Raw genomic sequence first — 19,667 nt, 5'->3', positions numbered from 1 at the left:
CTTCTTAACTGCACAGAGTCACTTCCCTTCTTCTTCCCAGGTCTTGAAAGACTCCCTGAGATACAAAAATGAATTAAGCGACATGAGCAGGATGTGGGTGAGTTTGGAGATGATCTTTGGGCTGGGTGTCTTCTTTTTATTTCTCTCTCCTTGTATGTATGTATGTATGTATGTATGTGTATATGTATATATGTGTGTGCACATATATACACACAGGTACATGTATCTTCAGTTAACAAGTATTTCTTTTCTTTCCTTCCCATCTCTTCCCTACTAGAAAAAAGGACTGGGAATGGGGGGGAATGGGGGAACTAAAAGCCTTGTAACCACTAGACATTGTGAAGCAAAGCACATTCCTATATTGGCCACATACTACAACTTGCCTTCTGCATCTTGGGAACAGGGATACCTGGGGTTGAATCCTAGCCCTGGTACTTAGAGACCGTGCCGTGTGGGTAGCAGGGAAAGAATTGGATGAGTTCAGCCCAGGAAGGATGTGATGGCTGGCCTAAAATTGGAAGGGCTCTGCTGTGTCCTCCCGGAGGCGGGCCTGGGAAGAGTCATAGAGTTTGCCCAGTGGCCCACTGTGGCTCCATATGAGGATACTCTTCCTCAAAGTGGAGGGGCCTGCCACGGGAGGTCTCCAAGCAGAGACCGGACGAGCTCTTAGGGTTGTCGTAGTGAGGATTCCATGGAGTCTGTCCTGACCTGGCCTCTCTCCTCTGCCAGCTTACCTCCTCCTCTTCATGAGGCACACACTTACTTATGTGCTGAGAGGGTGGGAGCTCCTTGAGGACAGGGCCTGCTTCCCATTTGTCAGTGTCCCTTATGCTCCATCACAGTGCCAGGCACGGGGAGAGCCTTGGACAAGTCGGCCGCACGAGGGCCGGAGTGCCTCTTTCTTCCCCTGTTCACCCCCTTGTCACTCAGGACTCCCCGGGCATCAGTCCGCAGCTCAGGCCACCTTGGCCCTTGGCTTGTTCTTCTGGCTTACTTTCCTGGACTCTCTCCCAACCCTGGCCCATTTCAGGGTCAGTGCTCAGGGCCAAGCAGGGTCCAGAGGAAATCAAACCTGGCTCTTCTAGGAGGGGAGCCACTTGAGCTCAACAGGGGACTTGGTGAAGCGCCTTCTCTAGGCCAAGACTGACCTCTGACCTTCGCGGCCTAGGCCCGGACACTCTGCTTTAGAAGATAATTCACATTCTCCTGACATTCTTTTCAGAATGACTTCATGCATCCAGAAACCAAGACCCCTTTCTCTCTCTGATGTATATGTCCAGGTTATGGCCACCCTGAGGAAGGCCCTGAAGTTGGCACCTAGGTACAGAAGATAGAGCTCCGATTGGAGCCAGAGGAGCTGGGTTCCAGTCTTACCTCTGGTGCTAACCAGCTGGGTGGCCCTGAGCAGGGCCCTTCCCCTCCCCGGGCCTCAGCTTCCCCATCTGTAAATGAAGGGGCTGGATCAATGGCTTCCACGGTCTTCCTTTCTCAGACACACTCACCCTTGTATCCCTCTGGCTAGGAGGTGTTTCCTCTTGGGCCAAACCTTTCTCTCCATTCTCCCGCAGGGTCACCTGAGTGAGGGTTACGGACAGCTCTGCAGCATCTACCTCCGATTGCTGAGAACCAAGATGGAGTACCACATCAAGGTGAGCCTCACCCTTTCTTGCTCTTTCCCGTAGGCATCCAGCGACCCTCCCTATCAACTTCTGTTCTTCAGTATCGCCTGCCATCCAGACCGGGCTTTTGGGGGGGGGGGCGGCTCTCTAGGCTTCCCTCCCAGGGGGAGTCTCTGCAATCGCTTTGTGACTTAGAAAGAAGACCCCCCCCCCCCCAATAGCACAAACTGGGCAATGTACAGGAAGAACTGGGATGGAAGAGGCTCAGCAGGGAGAGGCAGCTTTTACCTCTTAGGGCCGTGGGAAGCTGGTCATGACCGCACTGTCTGACCATTGGCTGCTCATGTTCTGTTAGAGAATGTCAGCCGAGGCTACCTTTGTGCCCACCTTACCTTCTGTTGTTGGCCCTGGAATGGAGTTAGGCATCCCTGTTCCCACATACACTATTACATTGTTGCTGGAATTGTAAATTGGCTTGATCTTTTAGAGAGAGCAGTCTGGCAATATACAGTAATGCAACACTAATCATATCCCCTGACCCACTGATCCCACCACTCAGGTAGATGGGCCCCAGAGATAGAGTTAAAAGGGTAAAAAAGACTCATTTGTACCAAAATATTCATAGTGGTTTTGTTATACCACAAAAACAAATCAAGAAAGGACCTACTTCATGGTGAGGGAACATTCACCCAAGATAGGATGTACCAAAGCAAGGGGAGAAGACAGAACACAGGTCCCAGAAGCAGCCAGAGGCTCAGTAGCGCCCCCTGCCCCAATTCTTCAGGCACAGTCAAAGGGAACAAAGGTCAGCAGGAAACGGAGGTGAGGCATGAGTGCTAGTTTGTTCAAGTACCCGTTGGGAATGGTTTCGACCACATAGCTATCAAGGAAAGGAAGCTTTTCCTTTGTTTCTGTTGGGCTTGTTAAGATCATTTTGAAAATTATTTTCCCAAGAATCCCTGCTCCCTCCATTCTTTGGAAAGCAGTAGGGAAATGGACCTCTGACTCCATGGACAGAGAGAGCTCCCTGTTGGGGAACTCCCTGTGCCCTGCACAGATCAGCAACTGCTGGACGTGTAACAGGCTTCCAGCTGCCTGAGGCACCAGGAGTGTAAACCTCCTGGCCCGCCAGGGGTCAGACAGTTAGGACAGGTCAGGGGCAGGTCTTCCTGACTCTGAGGCTGTCCCTCTATCCGCCTTTCTCCCCTCCGAAATCACCTAGCCACATTCATGAAAATTAGTTCAATTACTTAAAAATTAATTCATTTTGTTCATGAAAGTTATCGAGAGAGCCCTGCTACAGGTAGCACTAGACAATGAGTCATCCCAAAATTATTTCTTTTAGGAAGTGCAGCATATGACCCTTCCCACAACACCATGCCTTTCCTAATTATGTTCTGGGAGGTTAACTTGAAAATTATTTTTCCATTGCCTAAGCCCAGATCCCACCATCAGGAGGGCAGTGGGGAAAGCCAGTCCTCGATTAGACAGTAACCAACAAGGGGCAGCTAGGTGGTGCAGTGCAAAAAGCACAGGCCCTGGATTCAGGAGGATATGAGTTCAAATCCAACTTCAGACACTTACTAGCTGTGTGACACTGAGCAAGTCACTTAACCCCAATTGCCTCACCAAAAAAAAAAAAAAAGGCAGTAACCAACAATCACTAACATTTATAGAGTGCTTTAAGGTCTGCGAATATCTCATTTGATCCTCACAACAAAGCTGGGAAGGACATGCGACTGTTATCCCCATTTTGAAGATGAAGAGACTGAGGCAGAGCGGGTGAAGTGACTTGCCCTGGGTCACGCAGCTAGGAAGTTTCTGAGACAGAATTAGAATTCATGTCTTCTTAATTACAAGTCCACTTTACCACCAAGCTGCCTTAATCAGCTGCCTTGGGTACCCACAATCCTCTGCTCTCCTCCCTCAGGACAGACATGGGGGAGTTGAACATACTCACTAGCTTTATATCATGGTTTCATTTTCTCACATGGTTTCGTGACCTTGGAAAGAGCCAGATGAATGTGGAGCAGGTCATTAAGGGTCCAGCTCTCTTCTGGGGCCGGGCAATGGAAAAGAACGTTTACCTCTAATAATAGCAATTGGACATTCTTCTTGGTGAATGTACCCAAAGAAATGTGGGCACCCACCTGAGGACCAAGCCCCACCCTTCACAGACCCTGAGAAAGGGCAGGGGGCATCGTGATAGTGCCCGGCAGACATAACCACTCTACTGCCCAGCCCCACGTTGACGAAGCTGAGCCCCCGCTCAGGAAGGAAGCTTAGCTGATCCTCTGCTCCGGCTTTCTCCCTTCCAGAACCCCCGATTCCCAGGCAACCTTCAGATGAGTGACCGACAGCTGGATGATGCAGGAGAAAGTGATGTCAACAACTTGTAAGTGGCTCTCCCTCCCTCCCTGAGCTCCTGTCTCCTCCTGATACGGGCTGGCTATGTGCTTGTGAGTGCCCGCTCTGCCTGGGACCCTGAGAGAGCGAGAGAGGGTGGCAAGGGAAGTGGCAGTAGGACCAGCCCTTATGGCTGAAACGTTGCCCGTGGGATCACACTCGCTGCAGGGACTTCCCTCAGAAAATCTCCCTCTGCCACGCTTTCTTCCCTGCTCACCCTTACCCCTTCTATTCAGATCTCACTGCAGGGCGTAAGGAGGGCAGCAGCTTCTGTTCCAAGGGAACAGGCAGACACAGGGAGCAGGGCGGGGGAAGGCAAGAAAGAGACTGGCCCTTGTGGCTACAACCAGGGGTACAACCCGCCCCCTGTTTTCTCTCTGGTCCAGTTTCCAGCTGACAGTAGAGATGTTCGACTATTTGGAGTGTGAGCTGAACCTTTTTCAAACCGGTGAGTCTCCTTTGCGTCCATTCTGTCCAAGCCACAGGGGCAACAGCCAGCTCCCAGGCCTGTGCCCACACCAGCTCCACTGTCCAACAGGACTCCAAAGAAAGAGTATCCATCCCATCGTCTCTTCTCCCTGAAACCCTGAAGAAAAAGTAGGCTTGGCCAGTGCTCAAAGCCCACAGAATGAGGACTGGGTCCCAGGGTACCCTGATGGTCACGGCTGAGCAGAAAGACCAAGCTCATCCTGGTTTTCTCTGCCCCCCGTTCCCGGTGTCACGATGGCTCTAATCACATTTGTTCCTGGGAGGCCATGACCAGTCTCAGCAGTTCCTATGGCATAGTCCTTTGTGTCACTCTGGGCACAGCAAGTATGTCACCCCTCCCAGCTCCCCTTTATGTGTTATAGCTTCCACTGGAATGTAAACTCCTTGAGGCACCATCTTGTTGTATTTGGTTTTGGAGGGTTTTTTTGGTTTTGATTTTGATTTTTTAGTGAGGCAATTGGGGTTGAGTGACTTGCCCAGGGTCACACAGCCAGTAAGTGTTAAGTGTCTGAGGCCGGATTTGAACTCAGGTCCTCCTGACTCCAGGGCCGGTGCTCTATCCACTGCACCACCCAGCCGCCCCGTCTTGTTGTATTTGAATCCCTGGTGCTTGGCCAGTGCCCAGCACAGTCTTTCATAAAAGCTCTATCAAGCGTTGGCACCCAGGTCATCAATCACAGGTCAGACGACAAGCACTTGTTAGTCCCTTTGCACCAGGTGCCGCCCTAAACGCTAAAGCAAAAGGGAAGCTCTCCTGCCCTTAAGAAGTTAACGGCCTAACTTGGGAAACAGTGTGTACACGAATGGGCGCGTACAAAATAGGTGCAGAGGAGATACAATCGCATCAGCCCGCTGCCGTTTATTAAGGGCCAGCACCGTATGGGGCAGACACAGACCCAAAGGAAGCAGTCCCCATCCTCACGGCATTTCCAGTCACTGGAGAAGTGGGGGAACAATGCCGTGGCTCTTCTGACGCCGGGGTCAGTGACTCACCAAAGCCACCGAGGCCTCATTTCTTGGGGCCTCTCGGCACTTCCCCATCTTGCTCTAGGAAGGAAGCCTCAGCTTCCTTTACATTTCCTCTTCTCCCCTCAAGGAGTGGCAACATAAGGAAGAACTTTCCAACAACCAGACACCTCTCCCGATGGAGCTGGAGCCAGCCACTTCTGTGAAGTAGAGATCCCAGCCCCTGGAGGCACTTGGGAGGGGCCGGTTCTCAAGCAGAGGGCATTCTCACAATGGATGAGAGACCCAGTGACCTCTCGGGTCCCTTGTGGTCTGCTCAGTCTATCAGCAGGAATCTATCAAATGCCTGCTGTGCGTCAGGCACCGTGGGGGCCCCAGAGACACAAATAGGAAAATGAAGTAGCCCCCACCCTCAACAAGGACTTCACATCAGGAGTGTATGTGTGTGTATGGGTAGAAAAAATAAGTACAAGGTGATTTGGGGGCCCCGACAGCTGGAGAGATCAGGAGAGGCTCCGGAGAGAAGATGGTTCTGGAAATGAGGGGTTCTCAGAGGCAGCTGGAGGGAGGGAGCGTGTTCCAGACATGAAATGCATTATGAGGCCAGTGACCCACCCTGACCTCATACCTTCCTCTGACCTAGAAAGTGGCAAAATCTTCCTCAAACCTTGGCCTGTCACTTCAGTGCAGGATGTGAGAGAAAAACACCAGACATCAGATGCCTGGAGGAACTCAGTTAGCTACCCTTTATTTAGCAGAATCCTGCGAAAATGTCAAAGAAGTTCACTTGGAACAGAAGTACTATTTCCAGCCCTTCTGGATTTGTTTCAGAAGTGGGTCAAAGCTTGGGGCTCCCCACATAATAGATCAGAGGATCCCCACGTGAAAAAGACTCGGCAGGCCCTCGAGAAAGAAATCCACAAACACTCCCATTCAGTGCAGTTGTCTCTCATGTCCCCTAATAGATCGCTTAAAATCCATTTACACTTAAAATTCAAAATCCATTTACATTTTGCTTTGGAGCTTGTTTTTGTACTTACTTCCCATGTGGATGTGTTTGATGTTCTGGGAATTTAGTTCTGATCAAATAATGAATTTGAACCGCTCAGGAAAAGCGACTAGACGCCTGCTGCCCAATGAGAGAGTGTGTACGCATTTATTAAGCACTTACTATATGCCAGGCTGTGTGAAGCACTGGGAATATACTTTTTTCTTTTTTTTTTTTTTAGTGAGGCAATTGGGGTTAAGTGACTTGCTCAGGGTCACACAGCTAGTAAGTGTTAAGTGTCTAAGGCCGGATTTGAACTCAGGTACTCCTGAATCCAGGGCTGGTGCTCTATCCACTGCGCCACCTAGCTGCCCCCCTCCTATTTTGTGAATGCCCCTACCAAGGACCCCAGAGGGCTCCCTTCTAGCTTTCTAGGTTGAAGCATCTCAATTTTCGAGCCTATGTAGCTGATTTTGGAACAGGAAGCCCAAGGTCGAGCCAAAAGATTCTTGAGGATGGAGAATTTCTTTCCTGGGCTGTCCTCTCATCACGGTTAAGCCAGTCACGCCTAACCTCCCAAGAAATCTGGGCCATGGCCATTTTCACCCCACTGGGCCATTCTGTAAAGTGCCTTGTCCATCCAGGTTTCTGTCCCGTGTGTCTTTGAATCAGTGAATCCACAAATGCTCAGTGAATGCCCATGGGGGTACGACAGTGCTATGTGGCAGATAGTACAAGGCACTACTGAAGTCTTTTCTCTCAAAGAACTTCCAACCTGTTTGGGGACATGAGAAATGAACATGAAAAAAATCAATATGCATCCTTGTCTGATGCTTCATCCAGGCAGGGCAGTGGCCTTGGCTTCTTCAGGGCTGTGCTAGGCCCTCTGCCACACTCAAGGCTTTGGGTCTGGGGCCAGTGGTGGAACGTGCCTTTGAGACCAGCCTAGCTATGCAAAGAGAGGCTCATCTCATCTCCGCTGTCTAATTAACATGGGTATTCCTTGCAACAGTACAGCTTGCAAGCCATCCATGCTTGCTGGTCCTGTGAGATTTTTCCCCCCATCCTCCCATAAATCCTCTGCCCAACCTGCCAGAAGCCTTCTTTATACAAAAGGGAGTCTTAACCTGGGCTCCACGGACCAACTCCCAAGGGTGCGTGTGTAAGGTGTTAAGAGGTTTGTGAATTTGAATAGGAAAAAATTGTATCTTCATTTTCACTAACCTCTTACTGAAATTTACTAATTCTTCAATTCTGAATTTTTAAAAAAATCATGATTCTGAGAATGGGTCCATAGGATTCATTAAAGGGTTCTGCTGATCCAGGACACACACCAAACATTAAGAACACCTCTTCTAAGTCTTTTGATGTTGTACCCAATTAACTCTTTGGGCAGATCTTTGCTAACAACAAGCAAAGGTAAAAATCAAAATCAAAATGAGATTGGGGGCAGCTGGGTGGAGCAGTGGATAAAGCATCGGCCCTGAGTTCAAGTCTGGCCTCAGACACTTGACACTTACTAGTTGTGTGACCTTGGGCAAGTCACTTAACTCTCATTGCCCTGCCCAAAAAAATTAATAAATAAATAAAATGAGATCATATAACATGTAATTAAAAGAACTAACTCATTCAGTAAGCTATTTATGCCCCCAAATAGGAAAAAGAAAAAAAAAAATAGACATTGACACAGAATACCACTACTTACTTCTTAGGATAATTTAACCATGGAAGTGAGAAGTCCAAATGAGAATAAGAAGTCCATGATGGAAAATCCAAAAGAACCTAGAGACCAACTTAACTAGCCAAAAAAAAAAAGTCTTTGCCACGTAAAAAAGAAACGAAAGGGGCAGCTAGGTGGCGCAGTGGATAGAGTACCGGCCCTGGAGTCAGGAGGACCTGAGTTCAAATCCGGCCTCAGACACTTAACACTTACTAGCTGTGTGACCCTGGGCAAGTCACTTAACCCCAATTGCCTCACTAAAAAAAAAAAAAAAAAGAAACGAAATTTGAGAGTTGAAAACAACTCCAAAATCTTGAGGGTCCTTGGGAGGAAGACGGGGAATTAGAAAAGAGGACAGACCTCAGATCTTAACGAGCCTGCGACCTCTGCATGGTAACTGCGGATGTTTTTTACACTTGTTGGTCTTAATTGCACTTGAGCATTTTGTTACATTAGAAAATGTAAGTTCCTGGAGGGCAGCGACTGTTGTGTTTTTGTCTCTGGATCTCCAACACCCAACATGTGCCTGGCCACAGTAGGTACCTAACCGATGCTTGCTGACTGACTGACTGATGGTGGGACACGCCAGGCCAGGGAGACTGAGCAGGTTCTGGCTCCAGCCCACGGTGTTGGAATCTAAGGTGGCCGGGGGTCAATGGTTTTCTCTGTTGCTGTGTCTCCCCGTCGGATGGGGGCTTCTCTGAGGGCAGGAGACTTCTTCCTCCCAAGGGGAAGGTCCACGGGTCTCTCCTCTCCCTGCGTATCTGCCCACAGGGGCCACTGGTGACGCCCCCACGGATACCTCCCGTCTGTGGGAGCAGACTCCCCATCAGGAAGCCTGGGCCCCTCGGTCTCCCTGCCCCTCATGCCTCTCCTTCCTTCCCAGTGTTCAGTTCCTTGGACATGTCTCGCTCCGTGTCGGTGACGGCAGCAGGACAGTGCCGCCTGGCCCCGCTGATCCAGGTGATTCTGGACTGCAGTCACCTGTACGATTACACCGTCAAGCTGCTCTTCAAACTGCACTCCTGTGAGTCCCACCAGCCCAGGCCCAGCCCCCACTGGGCCTGGTTCTCTCTCTCCCCATCAGCATCGTCCAGAGGGAGGCCCGGGGCTATCTCTAGAGGGGAGGCTGTGCCCAGTGCCTCCCACTGCCTCCACAGCAGGCTTGCCCCTTGTTCCCTCTTCCCCAAAGAGCATCTCTAGGGGTCAGTCCAAGTCACCCCATTAGTGTCTCCGCAGTCACCTCTGGAATACCTGATACCTCAAGGGTGAGACCTGGTAGGGAGGCCAAGCCCAAGGAGGCCCTGGGGGTTCTGGAGCCCCAAGGCAGTGACATCATGTGTCCAGCAGCCCTTTGGGGTGGGGCATGACTCCCCCCAGGGACACTCTCTTCCTTCTTACCCTCCAGCCTCACGTCATTGGCAGGACCAGGGAGCACTTACTCTGTGCTTTGGTTCACTCTTACTAGGGACACAGATCATAGCCAGGCATGACTTCAGACAACCCCTTTCATAAACATCTCTCCTGCCAAGGGAGAACAGAATGGAAACAGCAAGCTGGGATCTAAACGGGCAGGAAGCGTTAAGCCACAGACACAACCAGGGTATATTTTAGGAGCAAAAAGAAAGCATCAGCACAAAATTCTGGTTGAGGTCAGGGAGGGTCAAAGTGATTCCAAGTGAGGACGAGGGAAGGGGGAGCAGCTCTTCTCTGTCAGCTCCGGAAGCCTCCCAGAGAAGGGGGTCTTTCAAGGCCTGCTAGTGCTAGGAATTCGGCATTGGGTGAAGTTGAGCATTCTGGGCACGAGGCTGTGGCCTGGAAAAGAAGGGGAGTTTGCAAAGGCACCTCTCTATGGGAATGCTCAAGAGAATTGGTCCTGGGCCATAGGAGGAAGTGAGGAGGGACAGGGGCTCAGAGTCGGTCCCCAGCTTCACCCGTCATTCAGCAGCTTCTGGACCGTGCCTGAGCCACTCAATAGGCCCGGCTTAGCCCGGGATTCATCTATCTCTGTTTGTGGGATGATGGGGGTAATGAATTGTATTTGTTCAAAGGGCCTGCTGGGCTGCTGGCCACATCTGAAATACTTAAATCCATAGAGTTGTAAGCCTTCAGAGTGACCCCAGAGATCATTAGCTCAACCCTGTTGTTTTGTAGAGGAGGGCGCTGAAGCCAAGAAATGTAGAATGCAGATGGGGCAGAGGCGGGAGGGACTCGAACCCAGGCCTGCTAGCCCCAGGCTTCTCCATCCTCCTCACTGGAGGATCACAGTTCAGCAAGATGTCCGAGTCCTCTCAGGTTCCAGTGAGGCTTTGCTGGAAAAGCCTCGCCACGGGGGCATTTCAAAGGGCACATGAAGCCTGTGTCAGATGCCACGCCCCCGATTCTTGCCGCACAGTTTGGGCTCTAGCGTGCCCAGCTCAGGATGAAGGGCAGAGTGGGAAAGGGGAAGAGCCCTGGATTTAGAATTCCAGGCCCTGAGGATGGCTTTGTGCACCGCCCCGGGCCAGGCTCCTCTTCTGGAGAGGGAGGAGGTTGGGCTGGGTGACTGGGAAAGGCCCTTCTGGCCTGAATGCCACAATCCGCCCCAGAGAGCTGGGCATGGGAGGCTTCCCGAGGACAGTCGGGCCCCCCCAAGCTCTGATGTCCTTCGGGCTTCCTGCTCCCTCTGACCCCTGAGGTACACTCGTACAGGGCCTCCTGCTCGGCCTGGGGCTCCTCGATGACTGAAGCTGGACTGGAGGGGAGGGGAGGGGAGCCAGGGCTGCCCCGTGGCACCGGATTCCCTAGTGAAAGCAATGGCCCTGCCGCCATGCTGTGGAAAACAAGAATTATCCCCTGCTTCCTTCCCTTCTCTCAGCCTTGTTCTTTCTGCTCTCCCCCAGGTCTTCCTGCCGACACCCTCCAGGGCCACCGGGATCGTTTCCTGGAACAGTTCAAGAAGTAGGTGCCATGTGACCCTGGGAAAGTCACTTAACCCCCATTGCCTTGGCAAAAAAAAAAAAGTAGGTGCCCTGGTGCTTTTGGCCGGCTGAGGCTGCGCCGCCAGGCGTGGACAGGGCCTGTGTTCTGAGCTGGGAGAGGGGAAGGGGACATTTTACAGGGAGACATCAGGAAAAGAAACTTGTGAGATCTTTGTGCAGAACCCCCTGGCAGTGAGCAAAGTCACAAAAACAGTCAGACCTTTCGGTAGCAGAAACATGCTGGGAAGGTGTTTTGTTTTGAAATGCTCTTTCTTTTTCACCTATGGGTAGGAAGGGGTGATGAGGGAGAGGGCCCGCAGCCCGGAGATGGATGCTCTGAGGGAGGCAGTGTGGCTCAGGACAGAGAGCACTTGCTCCCCAGTCAGAGGAGCTGGGTTCTAATCCTGCCTCTGAGGCTGACTACCTGGTCAAGTCACTCTAATTTTCCTGAGACTCAGTTTTCTCATCCAAATAAATAAAGGAATTGCACTAGATGGTCTCGGGGGTCCTTTCCATCTTTAGAGCTATGACTATACGATCGCTTCAAAGGTTTTCATAGAATTATTTATAATTAGAATTTATAAATAGATAGTTTTATAAATATATCATTAGAATTTATAAATAGAAGCAACCTATAGAGCAATAGTTCTATAAATTGTGGGGCATTGATATAATCAGTCAATCTGTTAACAAGCATTTTATTAGGCACCTGTTCAGTGCCAAGCATCAGAGACACAAAGACAAAAATGAACCAGCCATTGCCCTCAGGGAACTTACATTCTGTGATACGATCAAAGGCTGGGCAGCAATCAAGACCCACAAGTATAAGGTATATAAAGAAATCTGAGGAAACCTTGATGAGATTATGGGAAAGACAAACAGAAGCAGGAGAACCGAGGGCACACCAAGTATGACCATGGAAGAGGAAAAGGGATGGAGAATGAGGGGAGAAAGAAGCCGGATGAAGACTTGGAGGAAGGGACGGGAAAGTTCACCATAGTTTGCACATTGAAAATTGAGGCCATTTATGGCCTCAGACACTTGACACTAACTACTCTGGGCAAGTCACTTAACCCTCGTTGCCCCGCCCCCCCAAAATAAATAAATAAACCCATTTAAGTCGAAATCGTTACCAAAGCAAGTTTAATAAGTTAAATTGTTGCTTAATATTAAGTTTTCAATAAATCTCTTCTTTTAAAAGTTGGGGAAAGCGGCCAGAAAAGTGTCATGTCCCCCACACAGGCCAAGAAAGCCGTCACCCCCCTCTGATCCAACCTAGAAGGGTTCACCAGGAGGTTGGATGTTGCTCATTTATTAAGTGACGTGTCTACCCAGAAGCTGTTTGACTGATGAGAGGAAAAAAGGGTTGGTTGGCATGGGGGTAAGAGAGCCTCCCAGGGAATGGGCAAGCTAGGGGCAAGGGCGCTTAGAGGAAGGTTAAGTGCCTGGAAGAAGAACTGTCACCAGAGGATACTAACAGGGAACTCCAAACGAGAGCGAATTAGACTGAGATATATATCAAGGGAGACGGGGCAGCTAGGGGGCACAGTGAATAGAGTGCCAGGAAGACCCAAGCTCAAATCCAGCCTCAGACACTAGCTGTGTGACCCTGGGCAAGTGATCTAACCCTGTTTTCCTCAGTTTCTTCATCTGTCCTATGAACTGTAGAAAGAAATGGCAAAGCACTCCAGTATCTTTGCCAAGAAAACCCCACTCGGGATCAGGGAGAGCCATACACAACTGAACAACAACAGTAAAATCAAAGGAGACAAAGGGGATCAGAATAATCCAGCACTCTGCAAACTGCACGACAAGGCATATCTCCTTTGGTGATTACATGCCTCTCTTGTGGGAGGGACCTTCCACACACTCCAAGTTTGGGGGGGCTACAATCTCTCAATAAGGGGAGCAAAGGGGCAGTTTTTATGATCTCCAGGAAACATATTCCAAGGACCAGCCACAGATAGATATTTGGAAGCTTAAAGAATCTTTAGGGTCCTTCATGGAACTGCTAGATGCATCAGTGTCGAACCCCTGAGGTTCAACGAGTTCCTCCAGAGCATTGAGAGAAAGGCAAAACAGCATCAGACAGCGAGTCACAATTTCCCCAACGAGCAGAGCAAGCCTTCCATTGCTTAGACCCAGGCCTTCTCTCATTACCCTCTGGGGTAACCAGAGGCCTGGCAGTCAGGGCCAGCTTTCTGGAAGCCCAACAGGGAGACTGGCCAAGAGTCCTAACCTCACACTCGGGCACTTCTCAGCCCCATCAGCCCCAGCCCCAAGCATGGAGCCGACAGAGAGCTTGGAGACCCAGGACGGGATTTCTCAGGGAGTGAACGGAGGACAAGCTCAGGGTGAAGTCGGCCTCCTGGTTTGCCAGTCCCCTTTGAACAACCCTACAAATGGCCTATTTAACAGTCAGACATCACTGACTTATTAAGTCCGAAGAGCCTAGCCCTGAGGCTCTGTTCCTTGAATGTTAATTACTAGTAGCTTATGGGACTGGAAGAGCCCGTTGCTCTTGGCTCCATTTCTGAGGGGAGGGGACACTTGATTCTATCAAACCCCGCCCCTCCCCCCCCCCCAGCATCTGAGCCTTTCCAAACTAGTGTCCCCACAGACCTCTTCCTCTGCCCCAGTATTTGGCTGTTCGGCTTGTTCCCCCTGCCCTTGAGAAGAGGGAAGGTGTGGGCAGCTAGGTGGCCCAGTGGATAAAGCACCAGCCCTGGATTCAGGAGGACCTGAGTTGAAATCCAGTCTCCGACACTTGGCACTTACTAGCTATGTGACCCTGGGCAAGTCACTTAACCCTTATTGCCCGGCAAAAAAAAAAAAAAGAGGTTAAAGGAGAAGAGGGAAGGTAACATGGAATCAGGCTTGATGCTTTTGGAGACAAAAAAGAATTGATTGTAAAAGTTTGGAGAGTCCAAAGGGGCTGAACCAGAGAGGATTCTGGGCTCCAGATGAGCAGGAGAATGGGAACTCTGAGACCTGGGTTTACCATTTAAAAATCCCAGGGCCTGTGGGTCCTAGGACTCTCGCCTTTCTGGGTCATAAGAGTTTGGGTTCAAGATAGAAGGTAGGAGAGGGGCATAGAGAGGAGAGATTTGTCTCCCTCATCTCAGTATCCTCCCAGGATTGGAATATAAATGAGGAGTATGGGTGTTCCCACTCAGATTATCTGTAACACCTGCTGGTGGAGGGCACTTAGCATAGTATCCTAAGTATTTCTTCACCTAAGTAGCAGCATACAACCAATTCTCCATCACCTACTCATGGTCTATACACTGCAAGTGTTTCTTTAAACCAGATTATTGCCACTGGCACCAGAGATGCTTCCATGTCCCTCCCCTATTATAAGATGGTGTGTGCTCAGGAAGTACATTTTTTGAAAACTACTGTAGCCCAGACATAATTTAAAAGGTAAATCAACTATAAAAGAAAAACCATGCATATTCCAGAGTCAGACAGAGGTAAGTGTCAGATTCTCCACCTGTTTGGGAATTCTCTGAGCTGCTGGAAACTTACTTTGCTAGGGAACCAATTGTAATAACCCTTGCCCCCATTGGCATCATAATTGAAGACAAATGACATAGAGAGTCCCATCAACAGCACAGCCCTTCAGCATGGGGAGGGCTGGCAAGGAAGCAGCCTGCTCACTGGGTACCTTTCCCCCGCTAGGTTGAAAGATCTCTTCTACCGTTCCAGCAACTTGCAGTACTTCAAGCGGCTTATCCAGATCCCTCAGCTTCCAGAGGTGAGGCTGCCCCTGGCCCTTGGACCTGTGAAGTCTGGGGACTCTCCCCACTGAGGGCATAGTGAGATGGGATGGGAGGGCACCAGAACATGACAGTGCTTCAGTTCAAGTCTCCCCTCTTCAGAACCCACCCAACTTCTTACGGGCCTCAGCCTTGTCGGAACACATCAGCCCCGTGGTGGTCATCCCAGCAGAGGCTTCATCCCCAGACAGTGAGCCCGTCCTAGAGAAAGACGACCTCATGGAAATGGACGCCACTTCTCAGCAGGTGAGGAGCTCCCAAAGGGAAAATAGGACGTGCTCATGCTTCAGAGCCAAGAGACTAGGATGGGAGACAGAGGAAAGGGAGGGAAGAGGAGGGCACCGAGGGAGAGACCGCCGAAGTGCTTTCTCACTGAGCCGGCGCCAGTGACGGGCACGTCTTACGTAGATTCTACTATGCTGTCTGGGTTCCCAAAGAATTACTCAGCGGTCCACTGGCTGAAGTGAAGTCCGGCCTCTGCCAGCCCAGGGGATTTGCCCAGCCTTCTGTGGTGACGTTCTCTTACAAGAGGAGTGACTTCTGCCTGGGCCTATGTGATTTCCTTCACTTGTCCCAGCCAGGGCCCCGTCCCTAACCCCACACTTCTCTCCTCTCCCGGGCACCACAGAACTTCTCTGACAACAAGTTTGACGATATCTTCGGCAGCTCATTCAGCAGCGACCCTTTCAATTTCAACAATCAAAATGGCATGAGGAGCAGAGAAAAGAAGTAAGTCACAGAAAAACCCCTGCCTGGGTCAGAATGGGAGGATGACCCTGTCAAAGGTAGGCATGAGGGGGCTGCGAGGTGGCACTGTGGATAAAGCACCAGCCCTGGATGCAGGAGGACCTGAGTTCAAATCCAACCTCAGACACTTGACACTTACTAGCTGTGTGACCCTGGGCAAGTCACTTAACCCCAATTGCCTCACCAAAAAGAAAAAGAAAAAAGAAGGCAGGCATGAGGGGTTACCTATGGCCTTCTGAACCCTGCAGTCAGGCATCTCCCCCATCTCTTTAGAAGGAGCTAGGAACGACAGACTGTCCTGACCTCCAAACTGTTTGCCCTGGCAGCCTCCTTGACTAAAGTTGGAAAGGACTTTGGACATTAGTCCAGTCTATTCCTTTTACTGCTTGGAGAACTGAGGCCCAGAAGGGTGAAGTGACTTGGGCCGAGTCGCAGAGCTGGAACCCAAATACAGAGCATGTGGGTTGAGGCCTCCGTGCCAGGGGAAGCTCAGACATACAGTAAGTGCCCTAGCCAGGGTCTGAACCAGGGTTCCAGCTCGAAATCAGCATCTCCAGTGTTTGCTCTTCCAACCCCAGCAGAGCATCACATGATGTTAAAAGACCCCAGGCCACATTCTTTTTTTTTGGGGGGGGGGCGGGCAACGGGGTTAAGTGACTTGCCCAGGGTCATACAGCTAGTAAGTGTCAAGTGTCTGAGGCCAGATTTGAACTCAGGTCCTCCTGACTCCAGGGCCGGTGCTTTATCCACTGCGCCACCTAGCTGCCCCCACCTCGGGCCACATTCTGTGCCTAAGGATTGGTACCGAAGGGCTTCCGAGCCCCACAGGCGCCACCTCCCACGAGTCCCCGTACACACCCAGTTAAAGAAATCGGGAAGTCGGTAATGCAAACACAGCCTTAATTGCCCTGCGGTTTTCAGGGATACCTTGATTGATCATCTGTACCGGGAGATCAATGGACTGAAGAAGGAGCTGGAGAACCTCAAGGCCGAGGTACGAGGGTGCTCACTTGGGACTCCTACACCTGGGCTCTGTGGTCTCTGATTTTTATGCTGGGAACCTTTGAGCTTCGTTGTTATCTAACCCATCAGATAACGTGTTATTTGAAAGCCCCAGACGGATCTCACCATCCTGTCGCTCCACTGATAAGATGGTCCCCTGACTGCATGTTTCACCCAGTGTCTCACTGCGCTTGCTTTTTGGTGACCAGTACCGCCCGTGGCCCAGATGGCCCAACCACAATGCGCCATGACTGAAAAGATCGGGAGGGGGGAGGGGCCTGCAGCCTTCCACCACTGGGAGCATCTTTGACATCTGGCCACAGTGGCTGTTTTTATAAAACCCAAGGCTTCTGGGGGCCTTACCCCAGAGGCTCCGAGGTAGCCTTTCTTTGCCCAGTCCTGGTCCTGGTCACTGGCCCACTGTCCAATGACCGGCATCAGCACTAGCTCCCTATTTGTCAGATGTGTTGGCAGGCTTGGCTGCCATGAGATGGCTCCTTAGGGAGACATTGGGACTGTAGATTTGATGAGTGTGGAGAACATCCCCTGGCCCCTGAAGGGCCTGCCATCCCTCCTCACATGCTGTGTTCGACACAGTAGAGAAGTAAAGGTTACCATTCTCACAGCCTGAGGTCTTCTCCCAGAAACACCTGGCGTTCCTGCAGCTGAAGGGTCGGATCAGCGAGCTCGAGGCAGAGCTGGCTGAGCAGCAGCACCTGCGGCAGCAGGCGGTCGATGAAAGTGAATTTCTCCGAGCTGAGCTGGAGGAGCTCAATAAAAGGAGGGAAGACACAGAGAAAGCCCAGCGGAGTCTCACGGAGATCGAGAGTGAGAGACCGAGAGACCAAGGGGCCGGGCCCGGGAGGGAGGAGGAGAGTCAGGCAGGGAGGCTCTGGATGGGGCCCATTCCCAGGGAACACTTGGGGGCTCAGATTCAGTCTGAGCGTGGGGTAAGGCCGAGGAGGGAGAGAAAAGAAGAATGGAAGCCCAGAGCCCCACCATCAGGGAGGTGGCATCTCAACATTGTGGGCAATAAGGCAGACACCAAAAGAATGGTTTTTAAAATGTCATAGAAACAAGGGGCAGCGAGGTGGCACAGTGGATAAAGTACCGGCCCTGGATTCAGGAGGACCTGAGTTCAAATTTGGCCTCAGACACTTGACACTAGCTATGTGACCCTGGGTAAGTCACTTAACCTTCATTGCCCTGCAAAAAAAAATGTCATAGAAACAAACAGAGAGGCACCCAAGGCCTGGAACATAGTAAGCCAGCTTCAGTCAGGAGGATCTGGGTCCAAGCCTCTGATCCCTTCTGGCGGTGTGATTGTGGGCAAGTCACTGACCCTCTCAGGAGCCCAGGTGGCGATCTGAGACCAGAAATGTAACTGCCTTGGGGGAAGGAGCATCCTCATAGGTTCCCTACACAAAGGAGACCACAGAGCAGGTGCAAACCCCATCCCCCACCCTAGATACACACACAGTAAGTCCACATTAAAGAAGGGCTCCCTGGAAGGCAAGGGCATATGCACGAGGCAGAGAAAAGAGAGGAAGATGAAAACTCTCATTTCAAAGCAAAATCACCATACCCACTTATAATTCTTTCTATTCAAAGTATATTTTCACAGGAGAAATGATGGTAGATTTTTATTTTTATTTTATTTTATTTTATTTTTTTGTGGGGCAATGAGGATTAAGTGACTTGCCTATGGTCACACAACTAGTAAGTGTCAAAGTATCTGAGGCCAAATTTGAACTCAGGTCCTCCTGAATCCAGGACTGGTGCTTTATCCACTGCGCCACCTAGCTGCCCCTGATGGTAGATTTTTTTAAAGAAAACTCCGTTGATTTTTCATCCCCAGTTAATGAATTGATGGACAACCCTGGTCCTTCTGGTGGTCTGCCAGTTTGCCTTGTACACCCTGGCCAAGTGCAGGGGGTCCTGGGCTGGCAGTGACCAGCCTGGGGGGACGAGGGTCACAGGCAGGCCTCTTGGGGGGAGGCAGACAGGACATGGAGTGAGAAGACGGTCTGTATGCCAGGGGTCCCGGCGCCTCCCTCCTTCAGGAGAGCGAGGGGTCCTGAGCTAGCCCAGGTCCTCACCATGGCCTTTCACCTTACAGAGAAAGCGCAGACAAATGAACAGCGTTACAGCAAGCTGAAGGAGAAGTACTCCGAGCTGGTTCAGAACCATGCTGACCTGCTGCGGAAGGTATGTCATCCAGCCCTGCTCTGCCACGGCTGAGATGGACCCTCAGGCCTGGCTCTCTGAGAGGGCTTGTCTCATAAAACCAAAGTAGAGAAAAGCTCCTGGGGCTTCCGGCAGGACATCGACCCTTCCCTCTGGGATTCTGGCCAGTCTGGCCCAAAACAGCAGTGCTGGGACATTTTCAGTCCGGGGCAGTGTGGGGCAGTGGAAAGTGCACACTGACTCAGGAGTCAGAGGATCTGGGTTCAAATTCCTTCTCCCGCTCCTTACTGAGTATGTGATCTTGGTCACATCACTGACCTTCCCTGGGCCTCAGTTTCCAGATCTGTAAAGCAAGGAGGGTGAGCTAGAAGCCTGGCTTCTTGGTCCCTTCCAGCTCTCGCTCTCTGGTCCTCTGAACTGCTTGGCACATGAATGGCCCAGACTGTGTCCTGCTGCCAGGCTTCTCCTGATTGTTGCTGCCCACTAAGAGCAGGAATAGACTGGGGGCCTGAACTCCCTCCCTCTGTGCTGAGGCCCCTCAGAAGTCTAACTTTCCAGCTCCCTTAATTACTGTCTTAGACACCAAGCAAGCCCTGTGTGAATGAGTTACCTCTGATAATGGTTAGCTGAGTCTTTTAGGAAGATGGCGTTTTCTGGGGAGTCCTCCTCCCCAAGGTTCTAGGGTGAACCTGTGCCTGATTTCCTGCCCCAGGCTCCACGGCCAGACTCTTCCTCTGTTCCCAAGGGGAAGGAACTTGAGGAGGAAGGGCATGGAAAAGGTCCTAAAGGATCCATCAGCGAGCT

The 19,667-nt window shown here is 51.0% G+C and overlaps 1 protein-coding gene across 3 annotated transcripts in view; it reads left to right on the top strand.

Moving 5' to 3' along the window:
• HIP1 (huntingtin interacting protein 1) overlaps window positions 1–19,667 on the top strand; it is a 118,962-nt gene that overhangs the window by 74,844 nt on the left and 24,451 nt on the right. For all 3 annotated transcript variants that reach the window (XM_044002557.1, XM_044002556.1, XM_044002558.1), the window contains exons 4-15: window positions 41–97; window positions 1,569–1,649; window positions 3,938–4,014; window positions 4,412–4,473; window positions 9,075–9,215; window positions 11,071–11,128; window positions 14,830–14,905; window positions 15,030–15,173; window positions 15,556–15,656; window positions 16,596–16,668; window positions 17,321–17,504; window positions 18,796–18,884. In XM_044002557.1, coding sequence (XP_043858492.1) covers window positions 41–97; window positions 1,569–1,649; window positions 3,938–4,014; window positions 4,412–4,473; window positions 9,075–9,215; window positions 11,071–11,128; window positions 14,830–14,905; window positions 15,030–15,173; window positions 15,556–15,656; window positions 16,596–16,668; window positions 17,321–17,504; window positions 18,796–18,884 — 1,143 coding nt within the window. The remainder of the gene's footprint in view (window positions 1–40; window positions 98–1,568; window positions 1,650–3,937; window positions 4,015–4,411; window positions 4,474–9,074; window positions 9,216–11,070; window positions 11,129–14,829; window positions 14,906–15,029; window positions 15,174–15,555; window positions 15,657–16,595; window positions 16,669–17,320; window positions 17,505–18,795; window positions 18,885–19,667) is intronic.

Source organism: Dromiciops gliroides, chromosome 4 (assembly GCF_019393635.1).
Source record: "Dromiciops gliroides isolate mDroGli1 chromosome 4, mDroGli1.pri, whole genome shotgun sequence".
Lineage (NCBI taxonomy): Eukaryota > Metazoa > Chordata > Mammalia > Microbiotheria > Microbiotheriidae > Dromiciops > Dromiciops gliroides.
This window is presented reverse-complemented; position numbering and strand designations above follow the sequence as displayed.